Consider the following 14,256-nt stretch of genomic DNA (forward strand, 5'->3'; position numbering starts at 1 on the left):
ATACGTTGCAACGCTAGACTACCTCCATGCAACTACAAAGCTATAGTTCCTGATAGCACCGCCTGGATAAGGCGATAGCCATAAACTCGAACGTGACCCCCTCAAGCCAACCCCTCCAAATCCAAGTCCAACCGCCGCACATCGCCCAACCGCTCATTCGACTCAGCCAACCCCCCATGCACGACCACACTCACACTCGACCCACTCCCCTCAAGCACATCAGCAGCAAACCACCCCCTCGCCGCCGGCTTGTCCCCCTCCCCATGAACAAACACCCACTTTCTCCCCTCCAGATCAAAAACCCAAACATCCCCGAGCATCCCCCCAGCCCCCTGATGCCCCAAAGAACTAGGATCACACTCCCCGAACATCGTCACCAAAACCCACCGCCCCAGCCTAGTTTTGGCAGCAAGCAAACACCCCACACTCCTCGCCCTCGGCCCGACCACCCCATCCGCCACAAACCCAATCGTGCTCCACACGTCCGCGACGGGATCATAAACATCCACCGCCCCGCCTTGCTCGCGCGTCCCATCGAACCCATTCATCCGGTACACCTTCCCGTCCGCGAAGGCGATCGAGGCGCCCCCGCGCGCCGGACCAGGAGCCGGAGCGCACTCGCGCCAGCCGCGGGTGGTCAGATCAAAGGCCCAGAGGTCGCGGAGGCGGCCGTCGGCCGGACAGCCGGCGTGGAGATAGATGGTGTCTGTGCCGTTGGTGGTTAGGGCGTGGTAGCTTCGGCCGACGGGGAAGGGGGCGTCCGGGTCGGAGGGGGTCAGTTGCGTCCAGACGCTGTCGGTTGAGTCGAAGACCCAAAGGGCGCCGTGCTCTTCGATCGGGGCCATGGCGGGCCCGCCGCGGCCCGAGAAGATGTAGAGTTTGTTGGCGAGGGCGGTCGAGGCGGTGCCGACTCGGGGTTGTGGGTGTGCGTGCGCGGTGGAGGTTGGGGTTGGGGTTGAGGTTGTTGGGGATGCTGGTTGGGGTTAGTTATGGGTGCTTAACATCCTGTGAGTTGATATATGAGTGGGAGCGGCATACTGGGGCTCAGAGCGAGACGGTATACGGTTGAGTCGACGGGTTCGCGGGGCCGCAGCTCGCCGCCGTAGATGTAGGCGTTGTCGCCTAGGATGGTGAGGGTTTGCGATGACCTCTGAATTGAGGTAGAGGTATCGGACAGAAGCTGGGTCCAGGTAGCGCGCACCATGATGGCTGGATCGATTGTCAGGGGTTCTGAAATGATGAGAAAAGGTGTGCCTTGACTCCTGGAATGGTGGCCGTGAAGTGGTTATATAGCCGGTGATACTTCCTGGGGCGACTTGTATGCTTGCTGGATGTGGGTCTGACTGCTCGGTACCGCCGTAAAGCTGATACGGGCGTAAAGTATGCCCCGATTGGGTTTAGAGCATTGGTCTTGGCATTGATCAGTTTGATCGACCATCGTTTTTGATGCACCCTCGATTCTCTTAGTTCATGGAAGAGGAATTCTCTCCATCCATGCCGTGCCATCCGCGTCATGTCCGCACACCACCACATCAATTGGTTGGTTGATATCCAGCAGCTTCGGTTTTGGGATGTCTTCCGGCACTGCCGGCAAAACCAACGTTACCGCCCGTCCTTGGGACCAGTATCGCGAGATATGCAAGATGATGCGCTTGGCAAGATGGGTGGGATAGTGCGAGTGCTCGAAGCCTCGTGTCTTTCGTTCCAGTTCCGGCCATACAATGCCGAGGATGTAGTCGAACAGTGTATCGGATCGCCAGAGGAAGGCCAGTTGGAGAAGGCACTCTGCCAGACTGAATGTGTAGACATCCGCCGTGCTGGAAGTCGTAAAGTCCAACGTGCTTATAAGCTGGCATGCTCTGTGCGCCAAATCATCAAGCTGGTTTGGGGTAGCTGAGGTCAGGTCGATGGGAGACGCATCAGACGTGCACGTCCCGTTGCTTTCCTCGAACATCATTTCGCAAAGGAGGCTGTATATCGCATTCATTGCCTCGCGATGGCTAGGATATACCGATTTATGGGGAGTGAAGGGCTCACGACCCGATAGTCCTTCGATAGCTGTACCAACAGCTGCATTGCAGCATGGTAGACTCTCACTCACCCGTGACCTCCACACCTCTAGCCGTTCCTTCTGAACCATCAACAAGCCCCGCAAGTGGGAGCCTCGCACAAAGCCCTCCTGTGCTTCATCATACTCGTCCGGCGGAGAACATCTCCCAAGCATCGTGTTCAGCACTCTATGCGCGACACGACCGATATCTCTCGACGACTCCTGGATCCGGTGCGTGCTGGCTACCGAGCGGAACACAATCAGCCGGGAGCGTATCTCCATAGACTTGATCAAGATATCATAAATGAGCTCGTCTGTACTCATCCCCAACACACAGCTGAGGTACAGGTGATCAGTGGGATCTGGAAAGCAGTTCGGGCCGAACGAGCTGACCCCCTCGCCCTCGAGGAGCAGCGAGGGTGGCTTCGACAGGCGATGGGAGACGCACAGCCGGTGCCACATCTGCAAAGCCCCAACCGCATCTGGGGAGTGCATGATCTGTTCCCGGCATTGTGCGATAAATCGGAGGGTGTCCCAGACTGCTAGCCGGAAATTGAGATGATTCGTCGAGGCGTGGTGATAGTAAGCGAGGAGAACGAGGGTCCTCAGAATCAAGGCTGCATTGCGTGCCACTTCGCCTGCACTCGCGGTGCGGCAGAGTTGAAGTGCGCGGTCATGGTAATTGCGTGCTTGGCGGTGATGGCGAGAATTTACCAGGGGGCTGAACACAGGGGTTTGATGATCATCCACGAGGTGACGACTCTGGACCGGTGCGTTGAGCATGGACAGGCTGGAGGCTGAGATGCAGAGAGCGGCAGCACGCAGGTAGGGGGCGTCAAAGATATCCCCCACAGACGTCATTGACAATGCCGGTAGCAGATGGCGTACATGATCCTGGAAGTGGCTCAGGTAACGGACCTCAAGGCCGTCCCCAAGATCTAGCGAAGGGGAGAGTCCAGCTACGGTGAGGTCACATAAGAGAAGGGGTTTGGCCGAGGGGTCGGATTCAGTACGAGCCTGTCTCGACGCAGCGACGGGATCTGCCGCCGCAGATGACGCGACAATCGCCTGCGTATGTCGCTGGAAGGTAGCTTGATCGGTGTGTCGGAAAGTCAAATTCACTCCGTAACTGCACTCCAGTGATAACCGAACGCAGGCGCGGCAGTGAGGTTTGGTTTCATCGCACTGACGCTACATCAGACCGACGGTTCATGGGGCACAATCACGATAGACGAACCTTTTTGCCTCTTCTTCGGCATGACTTGCACCCTGAGTGCTTCCGAATTATCTTGCTGGACCTTGTCCTAGTCGTCGTCGTACCATTGGGAGGCATGTTAGGTCCGGAGTTGGCAGCAAAGCTCTGTTTCTATGGCATCTTGCAACCTGGCAGTGGCGTGTGGGGGTAGTCAAGATTCGGAGCCAGGAACTTGGGACGTCGCCCAGGTCCTCGGTTACAGTACCAGTACGAGAAGCTGCCCTGCCACTTTCCCATTTGGGGTGTTAGATTACGCAGACTAACCTGTTCCCGACCTAGCGTGTCAATACAATACGCACGTGTGGCAACACATTCCAGTCTGCACCCTGGGATCATTCATCTTGGAAACCGGGGAGGAACATGCCTCGGAAGAATGTTTCCACGACTAGGTGAATCATGCATGAATCACAATTCCTGATCTGGCTGCCGATCGATACGATCTACCAATGCAGTGTCTAGACCATCGGCGGACGTCGCGGAAAGTCGGAGATAGTCGGGGCTAAGCCCCCCTGATCTCAGAGATACGTACTTGAGTATCTGTGCCACACAATCTAAGGGCTGGGTCACTGCCACATCTCGCCATGCGTGGTGGATGCATCATCGAGACAATTGTGAACTCAATAAAGGCCTTTCTTGGGACGAAGCCTGGTTCAATTGCCATTCATCCTCACCTCATCTTACGATCGGCCAATGATCGGCCACGAACCGTAACTGCTCTCTTACTCATCGTAGTTACAGCATGGTGAAGCCATGATGACGCCCCAGCCAGCAACAGCAGCCACAACACATCTATAAAGTCCGTCGAGTCAGGACCTCGTTCATTTGTATCATCAATAGAAATTGAACAATATATTAATTCACTCAACAAACTAACTTCAACTTTCCGAACAAATCCTGAGTACATCTTTCCTATTGAACCATCACAAACCTATATACCTTCATCATGCAGAACGAATACGGACAGGGCATCTCTCACGCCACCGGTGGCTCCAGAGTCCCCGACAAAGTCCAGCAGCAAGCTCCCCAAGGTCTCGAAGAGTCCTTGCCCAACAAAGTATGGCCGCTATTTCCCCATGTTTCTCTTTGTCCTGTTAGACCGGTGACTGACATTTTTAAACCAGCTCCACGACACCGGCTCCGGAACTGGTCGCCAGACTCACGCTCTCAACGACGGTGAAGATTCCATTGTCCCCAAGGGCATCCAGAAGGCTGTCCCCGAGAAGCTCGAGCGCGCACTGCCCAACAAGATTCACAACACTGGCGATGAATAGATAATCTTTCATAGCGGAACGTCTTGACGATACACAAGCATATTTTCTTGATGGTGAAATGATTTATGTCATGTTGTACTGAATGTTATGAAATGTGAAATAATGGAATTCTGATTTGAATATTTGTGCAAGGCTTCAGTTTCATTCAAAAGACATTTTCCATTCCAAATTATGTAGACCCATTTGCAAGAGATGCTTTCCCATATCAAGCATCCTTGACACATGATGAACAATAGGACCCTAGTTGTAAGCTCGATCCTTGAGTTAGCGGGTCTAAACTGGAGGTGTATCCACTCAAGGGATATAAGGAGATTGTCAGACAGATCCCGATGGTGAGTAGCGTTAGCTTCCATCCATCTAGGTACTGATTTTCCTCGGGTTTAGCTGCATCGATAGTTGAGGACATTGTGGACGGACTGCAAGCTGCAGGTGAGTATCGATTGCAGTTGTAAAAATGCTGAGTAGGCAGTGAGACTACGAATGCTGGAGAGAGAGGGTCACATCTGGTGTGTCTATTTTCCCACCCCTTCGCGCGACGCGTAGCTTATAGTTGGACAGCCCTAGAGCCACCCCGAGCATCAAAGACAAGGTGACACAAGGCTGGCCGATCTTAGGGCAAGGTTACGAACATCAGCGATTCGGGAGGGGGTTGAATTCACCCAAAACGGTCAGCGAGTCACTGTCAATCACTTTTCCCAACAGCTCTCGGACAGAACTCGCGTTTCTCAATGGAGTGATGATTAGATATGAACTACCCTGTTACGCTTCACTTGTGTTCCGGCAGGAGCATCACTAGCAAACATGGCTGTCTGACTTTAAAAGTGATTCAAAAACAAGCTCCTAACAAGGTCTTCAAGGTGCACTAAAAGTACAATCGCTTCGCAGCAGCCGTGAAGTTAGCTAGTAAGTTTTACTGGTGTCGTTGGCAGATCCCAGGAAAGTGGCCTAGGATCCGTGATTTTGTGGACACACTCTACATCCGCTTCTAACTTTACTCGAGCGCCGGAGATATATCATCCTCTGTTGCCTCTGGTCGGATAAATAGACCACTAAGCGAACACCTTGTCAGAAGTCGGGCATATTTCAAGAGTCTATATAGAAGGATAGATTTATCCCTTACCGTTCCGTCAAAAGTACTTTACGAGGTTCGTGGAGGCTGTGAGGACCGATGAGATGTTGCTGTCAAGCATTACAAGCATCAGCCACAGCATTGTGGCTTAAAGCCTTATCAGTTCAGATAATGGTTGCCTACCATGGGACGGAGTAGAATCAGCGAATAGGCACAGCATCCTCAAGCCACTCGGAGTAGATTAATCTTCGACGCTGCTTTCACTGGCCACAGGCGCCATCGGAGTCCGATGCTTACCCTTCATCCTGCGCCCAAGCACAAATCCTTCGCCATGATGGGGGATATGATGACAGGTGAGTCAATCATATAAAGATTGCTGGCTTCTGCCATGAAAGCTTAGTGGTTCTGGTCAGGCCTGGCGACTGTCAGCAACCACTGCTGCTCGAATATGGCGTCGTTGTCGACACAATGCACGAGTGCCAGCGATGCTGTGTTTGGCCCGCGGGTCAGCGTCGCCTGTCGCTCGTTTGACTTTACGCTATATTTTGAAGATGTGATGTTCGCGTGCCTGCCCGCGGCTCTTTTCCTGTTGCTTCTTGCGATCTCGGTCTGGCAGCTTTGGCACGAGCCTCGTCGCACCAAGAGGTCTGCCCTGTTGGCTTCCAAGCTAGTATGCCGATTAGCACTGTTTCTACGATACAAAGTAGATACTAACATGCTCAGTTAACACTTGGGGCACTATTTGTTGTCCAAATTGCGTTCTTAGCTCTCCGTCAGTCGCAACCTCTAACCCCCGCGCACGATGCCTCGCTCGCCGCGGATGTGTTAGAAGTGGTGGCCATCGCCAGTGCGATCTGGCTGTCCTACTTGAGCCACTGTCGCTCTATCCAGCCCTCTACGTTGCTGATTGTCTATCTCTCCGCTCGCACCCTGCTGGCGATCGCCCGGGTGCGGACGCTGTGGCTCATGCGCGCCGCCACGGCAGACGCCGCCATCTTCACCGTGGAGATCAGCTTCACCTTCCTATCCTTGATCCTGGAATCGATCGAGAAAGCATCAATTCTTACCGAGAAAGCCGCGAGGCCCGCCACGCCGGAGCCGTTCAGTGGGTTCTGGAAGCTTGCGAGCTTCGCCTGGCTGGCGGGAACCTTCCGCCAGGGCTACACCAAGGTCCTTTCAGTCCACGACCTGCCTGATCTCGATCCTCAGCTGAGGAGTGAGGTCGTGGGTAAACAGCTTCAAGATGCCTGGTCGCAAACTGGTAATGTCGTCACCTTGTTTTCTGGGGCTTCGTGTCTGTTCTAACTTGGACATGCTCTCGGGCTGATAGGAAACAAAACCGCAAAGTATGCCTTGCTCCGCACCTCGACGCGAGCCTACCTGAGCGCACTGCTCGCAGCGGTCATTCCTCGCCTGCTGCTGACGGGATTCACCTTCTGCCAGCCCTTTCTGGTGGATGCGACCGTGACATGGGTCGGGAACCGGGACGCGGCCCTGGACTCGGGCAAAGGGCTGATCGCGGCGTTTGCGATCGTGTACACCGGCATGGCGGTAGGTTACGTACCTGCATGGGTTGAAAGTACATGTTTCTCTGCAGAATGCTTGGGCTGATATTGTTTGATGAAGGTATTCACAGCACTATCCGGCTACCACACCTTCCGCTTCACCGTCCGTCTCCGCGCCGGACTGATCTCCCTCGTCCACCACCAAACCGTGCGAACCAGGGCGGTCGATCTTGGGGAGATTACCGGAGTGACCCTGATGGGAACTGATGTCGAGCGGATCACATCGGGCTTCTTCTCCATCCACGATTTGTGGGCCTGCTTGATCGACATCGCGGTCGCCATCTTTTTACTCGCCAGGCAACTGGGAGTTGCGAGTGTTGTTCCAGTGGTGATGGTCGTGGGTATGTGGACCCCCAGTACCCTTTTCAAAAGACGGCAAGGCATCCATAGTAACGAAAGCCAGTCTTCTTTGGCTGCACGTTCAAGCTCTCGGCGTCCAGCAACACCGCTCAACGCGTCTGGATCGAAAAAGTGGAAGACCGGATCCGATTCACTTCGTATGCGCTGGAGAACATCAAGTCGGTCAAGATGCTCGGACTCTCACCGAGAATGTCTGCAATCATCGGGGGGTTGCGGTATGCCGAAGTGGCTGCTTCGACGGTGTTTCGGAAGCTGCTGATCGGGAGTGTGGTGCTGTGTATGTCGCAAACTCTCAGTTTTGAGAACCCGCAGGAAATGCTGACAAGACCCCGTTATCTGAACAGCGAATTCACCTGCTAATTTGGCGCCGATGGCGACATTCACACTATATGTGATCATCGCCCTCGTCAAGCACAATAACTCCATCCTCGCTGCGAAAGCCTTCACCTCTCTCTCGTTGATATCGCTGCTGACGACCCCAGTCTTGACCTTCATCCAGTCGGTCCCATCTGTGGTGGAATGTCTGGGTTGTTTTGATCGGATCCAGGAGTATTGCAGCAAGTCACCGAGGCCAGATGAGTCTGAGGCGCAGCACGAACACGACGGTATCCCCCTAAGCTCACTGAAAACGGAAGCATCAGAGCAGAACGGGAGCGCAGTCGAGTTCGCCGGGCAAAGCTTCGCCTGGGGCCAAACAACTGCCCCCGTGCTACAGGAAATCCATCTGAAATTCCCACGTGGCGCCATAACCATGGTAGTCGGCCCGATCGGTAGCGGGAAAACGACACTGATCGAGAGTATACTGGGCGAGACAGTACTCGCAGGCGAGGAAGTCACCAGAAACCATGGTTGCATCGCCTACTGCGCCCAGACCCCATGGCTGCAAAGCCAGACCATCCGTGAGAACATCCTTGGGTCAAGTCTGATGGACTCCGCCTGGTACGAGACGGTGATTAGGGCCTGCGGGCTCGAGAAAGACATGGCGCGTCTGCCACGCCGAGATCAGACGCCAGTTGTCAGTAATGGACTGACCCTGAGTGGAGGGCAGAAACAACGCATTGTAGGTGGCTCCCAGCCATTATTTACCAATAGCATCGTCACTGATATTGTTTCGATAGGCGTTGGCGCGAGCACTGTACGCCCGACCTCGAGTTGTTCTGCTGGATGACATCTTCAGTGGCATCGATGCTACAGCAACGGAGAACATTGCACGCAGCTTGTTCGGCGACAGCGGGCTGTTTCGTGCATTTGAGACGACGGTCGTGCTTGCGACGCATTCGGGTATAGTACCTGGAGTTCTGACAGCGGATGGACCTGTACCCGGACTGACCAACTACTGTTATAGGCTTCCTTCTTCAATTCGCAGATACAGTTGTCGTGCTGCGGGAAGGCCGGGTTATCGAAGCTGGTGTCCTTGACGCTCTGAAGCAAAGTAGTGACTTTGTGCGCCACCTCAAGGTAACAGTATCCGAAGTTTCTGGTAGCGAGAGTGAGTCAAGCAGCGACTCCGAGCAGCTTGAACATGTAGACAAGCACGACACCAATTCAGAAGCTCTCGACTCGGCCGATGAAGACGCCACAGACGATCAGAGCCGCCAGACTGGAGACTTTGCGGTCTACGCTTACTACGCCACTGCTGCCGGGCGCCTGAATATCGTTTTGTCGCTGGTTTTTGCTTTCATGTGGGCCTTCTGCAATGAGTTTTCCAGTAAGTTGAAGGATGGGTTCTGCATTGTCCGAAGAGGTTTCGCTGACATGAGTCCATAGCTGTGTGGGTGAACTGGTGGACAGCGGCGAACGAGAAGAGTGCCAACTCGAACGTGGGCATGTATCTGGGGGTTTATATCTTCTTTGGGCTGTCAGGGGCTATCTTGCTGGTTGCCACTTGCTGGTATGCGGTATCCCACATCAAGCTGTTACAAACTGTCTAACATGTGAACAGGATCACCATTGTGACCATAATCTCCCGCTCAGCAATCAAACTGCACGACAACGTCTTAACCAGCACGTTCCGTGCCTCCTTCCAATTCTTCCACAATGCAGACATTGGCAGCATCACCAACAGGTCAGAGCCAGCACCAGCACCAGCACCAGCATAGCTGTTCCCGAGCTAACCACCCTTGCACGTCACAGATTCAGCCAAGACATGGACCTGATCGACATGCGCCTCCCTGTCGAAGCTCTCAACGTGATCGCAAGTAAGCCATCCACCCTTCCAGCCCTGCATTGCCTCCCTCCCTCCCCACAGTCTAACCCCACGAAACAGTGTTGTCCACCTGCCTGGTCAAACTGGTCATTCTAGCCATCTTCGCCAAATACCTCGCCGCGGCGATCCCCTTCGCGGCCGCGATCGTCTACATGACCCAGAAATTCTACCTGCGGACCTCGCGCCAGCTGCGGTTCCTCGACATCGAGGCCAAGGCGCCACTGTACACGCACTTCCTGGAGCTGGTCAGCGGGGCGGCGACGGTGCGCGCGTTCACGTGGCAGCGGCGGTTCGACGCGGCGTGCACGGCGCTGCTCAACACCTCGCAGCGGCCCGTCTACCTGCTGTACTGCGTGCAGCAGTGCCTCGGCTTCGTGCTGGACATCCTGGTGACGATTCTCGCCGTCATCCTCGTCGCGACCGTGGTCTTCCTGCGGGAGCGGTTCAATCCCGGCGAGGTCGGCGTCGCGCTGGTCATCGTCATGACCTTCAATCAGGCGCTGATGCTGCTGGTCAAATACTGGACGCAGATGGAGACCTCGATCGGGGCGGTGTCGCGCGTCAAGGCTTACGCCTCCACCACCGAGCCCGAGGAGCGGCACCCGGAGCTCCTGCCCGCGCTGCCGGCGCTGTGGCCCCATGCCGGGCCAATCCAGCTGCGCGATGTGGTGGCTAGCCATTCGTGCGTCACTCACTTCCATATAAACATAAGGAATATGATTGCTAATGCGACCTACAGACAGAACTCCACCCCCGTGCTCAAGGGCATCAGCATGTCCGTGCGCGCCGGCGAGAAGGTAGCCATCTGCGGCCCCTCGGGCAGCGGCAAGACGAGCCTCATCCTGGCGCTGTTGCGCATGGTCGAGATCCAGGAGGGATCCGTGCGGATTGACGGCCACGACCTGGTCGCTTACCCGCGGGAGGAGATCCGCGCGAACCTGACCGTGATCACGCAGGAGCCGTTCCTGATGACGGGCACCGTGCGGTTCAACATCGACCCGGTCGGCGGCGCGGCGGACGAGGCGATCATCACCGCCCTGCAGCGGCTGCGGCTGTGGGAGCGCATCGAGCGCGAGGGCGGGCTGGAGATGGCGATGAAGCCGACCTCGTGGTCGTTGGGCCAGCGGCAGCTGCTGTGTCTGGCGCGGGCGATGGTGCGCAAGAGTCGGGTGTTGATTCTCGATGAAGCGACCAGCAGGTATGTTTTTTCCCCTTGGGTTTGTTTTATGGGTGCTTGGACTGAACAGCGTGTAGTGTGGATCATGAGACGGAGGATATCATGCAGGAGGTCATTGAGACGGAGTTCGCGTCTCACACGGTGCTGGCGGTGATGCATCGCCTGCGGTTGATTCATCGGTATGATCGGATCGCGGTGTTGAATGCGGGTGCGTTGGTGGAGCTGGATAGTCCTGCTGCTCTGTTGGGTCGCGATACTTTGTTTCGACAGCTTTACCAGTCTGGACACGGTGGCAGAAGTCATTGATGAGGAGTGGTGAAGAGTCTTTCCTATGGTCGAGATATAATGATATACACGAAGACACGATGCTATACACAGAAGAATAATACTATACACATGCGAGCCAGACAACCTCACTCCTCGCGCCGAACACGGATCGCGTAAGAAAGCTCCTCACTCCCTCCCTGCAGGGTATACACATCAAAGCTCTCCGGATAATCGTTCCGATGCTGGTAAAGCTTCAGCCCCGGCGGACACGAGACCAGCTTCTCCAGGGCCTTAACCACCTCCCACGCCCAATTAATTTCCGCACCCAACTCCCTCGCCAGCATATTACAGCGCACCATAATCTGCCAGCAGCGGTGCAGATACCGCCGCAGCTGCCTGCAATTCCGCTCGTGGAGCGGATCATGCGGCACGAGCAGCCGCGATCGGGGCTCCTTGTTGCCCTCGTCGCTCAAGGTAGTCATCTCCGCCACCCAGTCGTCGGGCACGCCGCGCTCGCGGAGATAGGCCTCGACGCGCGCTGTATCCTCTTGACTCGAACGGAAGCCCGCTTTGTCAGACGTGAGGAATAACTGGAAGGGCAGCTCGCCGTACGTGAAGCAATCCTCCTCCTTGGCCTCCGCGAGAATGGCCAGTAACGCGTCCACGGAGACATCCTCGTGCTGCTCCCACAGCCGCCTGAGGCGGGCGCGTCGTGCCTCCTCGTCTCGTGCGTGGAGCTGATCGTAGAACGGCTCTCTCTGGTCCTGGATCCGCACCTGGCTCGCGAAGCCGGACTGCGGCTCCAGGCCCAGAAACTGGCGGTGCGGGTACCGCGACATCTCCGTCGTTTGCCAGAGGTCCGTCCACTTGTCGACCGGGCGCTGGCACATCCTCGTGGTGCGGTAGTCGTGCGCATAGCTCTTGTTCCCGTCTGCATGTTTCGACGCCGAAGAGGAAGAAGAGTTTAACTCCGGGAAGCAGTAGAGAGTATTTAACGTCAGGTACATCTCCAGCGCGGCGTCGAAGACCGGGCCCCACCCGTGGTCTATCTCACACTGCCTCAGTTAGTCATGATGATAATCAACTGGAGTTGTACAACACACAATTCAAATTGGAAACCACCAGCCAATCGCACGAAGGGAAATGAAAATGGGAGGGAAGCTGAGGTACTCACTAGTTCGACACATCTACAATCCTGCACGCGCATCCACTCCTTCAGCCCGATGTCGGGATGCGCGCACAGCCGGAAAAGGATCTCCATCTCCCCGAGCACGAGCAGGGTGCTGACGACCTGCAGGTTGAAGAACCCGTCGCCGTTAACCTCTGCGAACTGGAAACAGTAGTTCCATTGGTAGGGCCGGAGGAAGGCAGCTGCCCGGCGTTCGGTGTAGGGGAGCGGACAGCCGCAGGCAAAGTCGGTGGTGCTGTCGATGTGCTGGCATAGCTGCTGCGTCTTTTGAACGTTATCTCTCTCGGGGTAGTGCCAGCTAAAGGTGAGGGGGTGGATGCGCGCGGCTAGGCGGTCGTTTAGGAGGAGTTCGTCGCGCGCCGGGGGGAGGTATTTTGGGGCGTACTGTTGCCGCGCGGCAGTTGTGTCCTCGTTGAGGGCGCGGGCGAAGGAGGTGGCGAAGTGGCCTAGATCCTGGGCTTGGGTGGGGATGAAGCGGAAGAAGAGGTTGGCGATGGTGGTGTCGGGGCTGGTGTGGGTTGGGGCGCGGTGGATGAGTTGCGAGGTTAGGCTGCGCCAGGGGATACGGTGGGCGCGGTGGGCCATGGGGGATGGGAAGCTTGAAGTTTGGAAGACTTGATCAATAAAGCTAGCTGTCTGAACTTACCTTATAACTCAAGGAAATGACCCTGAGCGAGGGGCACAAACTACGGAGGCATAGTAAGACCTCAATCACTAGCAAATTCATTCCGGTGGTAGGAGGTGATAAAGTCGCCTTTCTTCTTTAGGACATTTGGCTTGAATTAGTACTGCTACTTTCCCTGATCAGTCTAGAATAGCTTTAGATCCAATCTAAAAGAAAGAAAGCTGACCGTCGGACTCCGGATGGGGCCAGGGTCCTTCGGAGCTTACCGGGACACTGTCCTTCCTGGGCTCAGCCGAAGTTCCTGCATCACGAGACCTGGACCCCTAGTCTCGTCTTAGGGCTTTAGGGCTACAAATATTATCTAAAAACTGGCTCATAGTCGTAGGTATCTAGGTGAGATGTCCTGAGTTGGTAAGGGATCTGACCTACTAAGATTAGGGACAAGTTTGCATGGTTTTAGCTAATGAGAATCATTCATACGAATAATCAGACTGCAAGATTCCTAGGTGCTCTCTACTCCGTAACTTATGGGATTTGTCTCCATCTGCCATACGTCAGTCAGGTGTACTGCGCTCGTGCTATAAAATAATTCCTTGCCACCTGCTAGGCAGCCCTGCAGGGGGAGAATCCGTGCGGCTATTGCGGGACCGCCGTGCTGTACCTATGGAGTACGGAGGGATATTTGAAAACCATATACCAATAGGTAGCGCTCCAATCCTTTTCATCCAGTTAATGGTCACTTCACATGCTCAGATTGGTTTTGTTGGTGCTGGGAAGTAAGTAGAGTTTGTTCGAGCTAGGTGCTGTGACCTTTATAGGCATATGAATGTGATAGATAGAAGGAGGCGACTTCTTATTCATCTGCTTCGATTTGGTTCCTCCCTCTCGTTGGTCCTACGTGATAATACAGGGACGAGAAAGAGGGATACAGGGACAGACAGAGAATAAAGACAGTCTCTTGACTTGGGAGTAAACTTTCTGGTAAACACTCGAGACTAGAGGCTGGCTAGTAGAGGTCAAATGTAACCCAACTGGTTAACACAATTAAGCGAAGCAACGGATCGACAAGGAAGACAGTGTTAGTTTCCTTGGCACCCGTAGTGCTTATTTTCCAAGCACACTATTGCATCCCCGATCAGGGGCACTCAGACAGTCAATGATACCTCCAAGTACGCTGAAAGAGACGGCGGCATCAGTCGCAAATTCTCGTCGCAGACGATGA

At 55.0% G+C, this 14,256-nt stretch overlaps 5 protein-coding genes across 5 annotated transcripts; 2 read left to right on the top strand and 3 right to left on the bottom strand.

Moving 5' to 3' along the window:
* Positions 1 to 122: 122 nt before the first annotated feature.
* On the bottom strand, positions 123 to 1,204 carry ASPACDRAFT_8362 (Kelch repeat protein; the record flags this gene model as incomplete). Its single annotated transcript, XM_020206115.1, has 2 exons — positions 123 to 973; positions 1,039 to 1,204. Coding segments are annotated over 2 exons (1,017 nt in total), but the record flags the coding sequence as incomplete, so codon positions are not given.
* Positions 1,205 to 1,468: 264 nt separating this feature from the next.
* ASPACDRAFT_25290 (Zn(II)2Cys6 transcription factor domain-containing protein) lies at positions 1,469 to 3,383 on the bottom strand (the record flags this gene model as incomplete). The annotated part of the gene is made up of 2 exons (XM_020199317.1): positions 1,469 to 3,235; positions 3,288 to 3,383. The coding sequence occupies 2 exons, from the start codon at positions 3,381 to 3,383 to the stop codon at positions 1,469 to 1,471; spliced, it is 1,863 nt and encodes a 620-aa protein (XP_020058241.1).
* A 762-nt stretch (positions 3,384 to 4,145) lies between these two features.
* Positions 4,146 to 4,710, top strand: ASPACDRAFT_1853942 (uncharacterized protein). Its single transcript, XM_020197341.1, has 2 exons — positions 4,146 to 4,359; positions 4,427 to 4,710. The coding sequence occupies exons 1-2, from the start codon at positions 4,249 to 4,251 to the stop codon at positions 4,574 to 4,576; spliced, it is 261 nt and encodes an 86-aa protein (XP_020058242.1). The 5' UTR covers positions 4,146 to 4,248; the 3' UTR covers positions 4,577 to 4,710.
* A 1,351-nt stretch (positions 4,711 to 6,061) lies between these two features.
* ASPACDRAFT_1879426 (putative ABC multidrug transporter) lies at positions 6,062 to 11,426 on the top strand. Its single transcript, XM_020198159.1, has 14 exons — positions 6,062 to 6,315; positions 6,369 to 6,906; positions 6,976 to 7,196; positions 7,272 to 7,551; positions 7,614 to 7,847; positions 7,915 to 8,630; positions 8,689 to 8,851; positions 8,916 to 9,278; positions 9,338 to 9,461; positions 9,513 to 9,635; positions 9,704 to 9,768; positions 9,837 to 10,458; positions 10,516 to 10,974; positions 11,031 to 11,426. Exons 1-14 carry the CDS (start codon positions 6,094 to 6,096, stop codon positions 11,257 to 11,259), a joined length of 4,359 nt encoding a protein of 1,452 aa, XP_020058243.1. The 5' UTR covers positions 6,062 to 6,093; the 3' UTR covers positions 11,260 to 11,426.
* Positions 11,367 to 12,994, bottom strand: ASPACDRAFT_50713 (uncharacterized protein; the record flags this gene model as incomplete). The annotated part of the gene is made up of 3 exons (XM_020202384.1): positions 11,367 to 11,765; positions 11,997 to 12,275; positions 12,395 to 12,994. The coding sequence occupies 3 exons, from the start codon at positions 12,992 to 12,994 to the stop codon at positions 11,367 to 11,369; spliced, it is 1,278 nt and encodes a 425-aa protein (XP_020058244.1).
* Positions 12,995 to 14,256: the final 1,262 nt, after the last annotated feature.

The sequence above is a fragment of the Aspergillus aculeatus genome (genome assembly GCF_001890905.1).
Source record: "Aspergillus aculeatus ATCC 16872 unplaced genomic scaffold ASPACscaffold_4, whole genome shotgun sequence".
In the NCBI taxonomy this organism is placed as follows: Eukaryota; Fungi; Ascomycota; class Eurotiomycetes; order Eurotiales; family Aspergillaceae; genus Aspergillus; species Aspergillus aculeatus.

Coding starts and splice junctions, on each gene's coding strand:
- ASPACDRAFT_1853942 (XM_020197341.1), top strand. CDS start 4,249: ATGCAGAACGAATACGGACAGGGCATCTCTCACGCCACCGGTGGCTCC. Junction 4,360..4,426: donor AAGAGTCCTTGCCCAACAAA/GTATGGCCGCTA, acceptor TTTTTAAACCAG/CTCCACGACACCGGCTCCGG.
- ASPACDRAFT_1879426 (XM_020198159.1), top strand. CDS start 6,094: ATGGCGTCGTTGTCGACACAATGCACGAGTGCCAGCGATGCTGTGTTT. Junction 6,907..6,975: donor AGATGCCTGGTCGCAAACTG/GTAATGTCGTCA, acceptor TCGGGCTGATAG/GAAACAAAACCGCAAAGTAT. Junction 8,852..8,915: donor CGTGCTTGCGACGCATTCGG/GTATAGTACCTG, acceptor CTACTGTTATAG/GCTTCCTTCTTCAATTCGCA.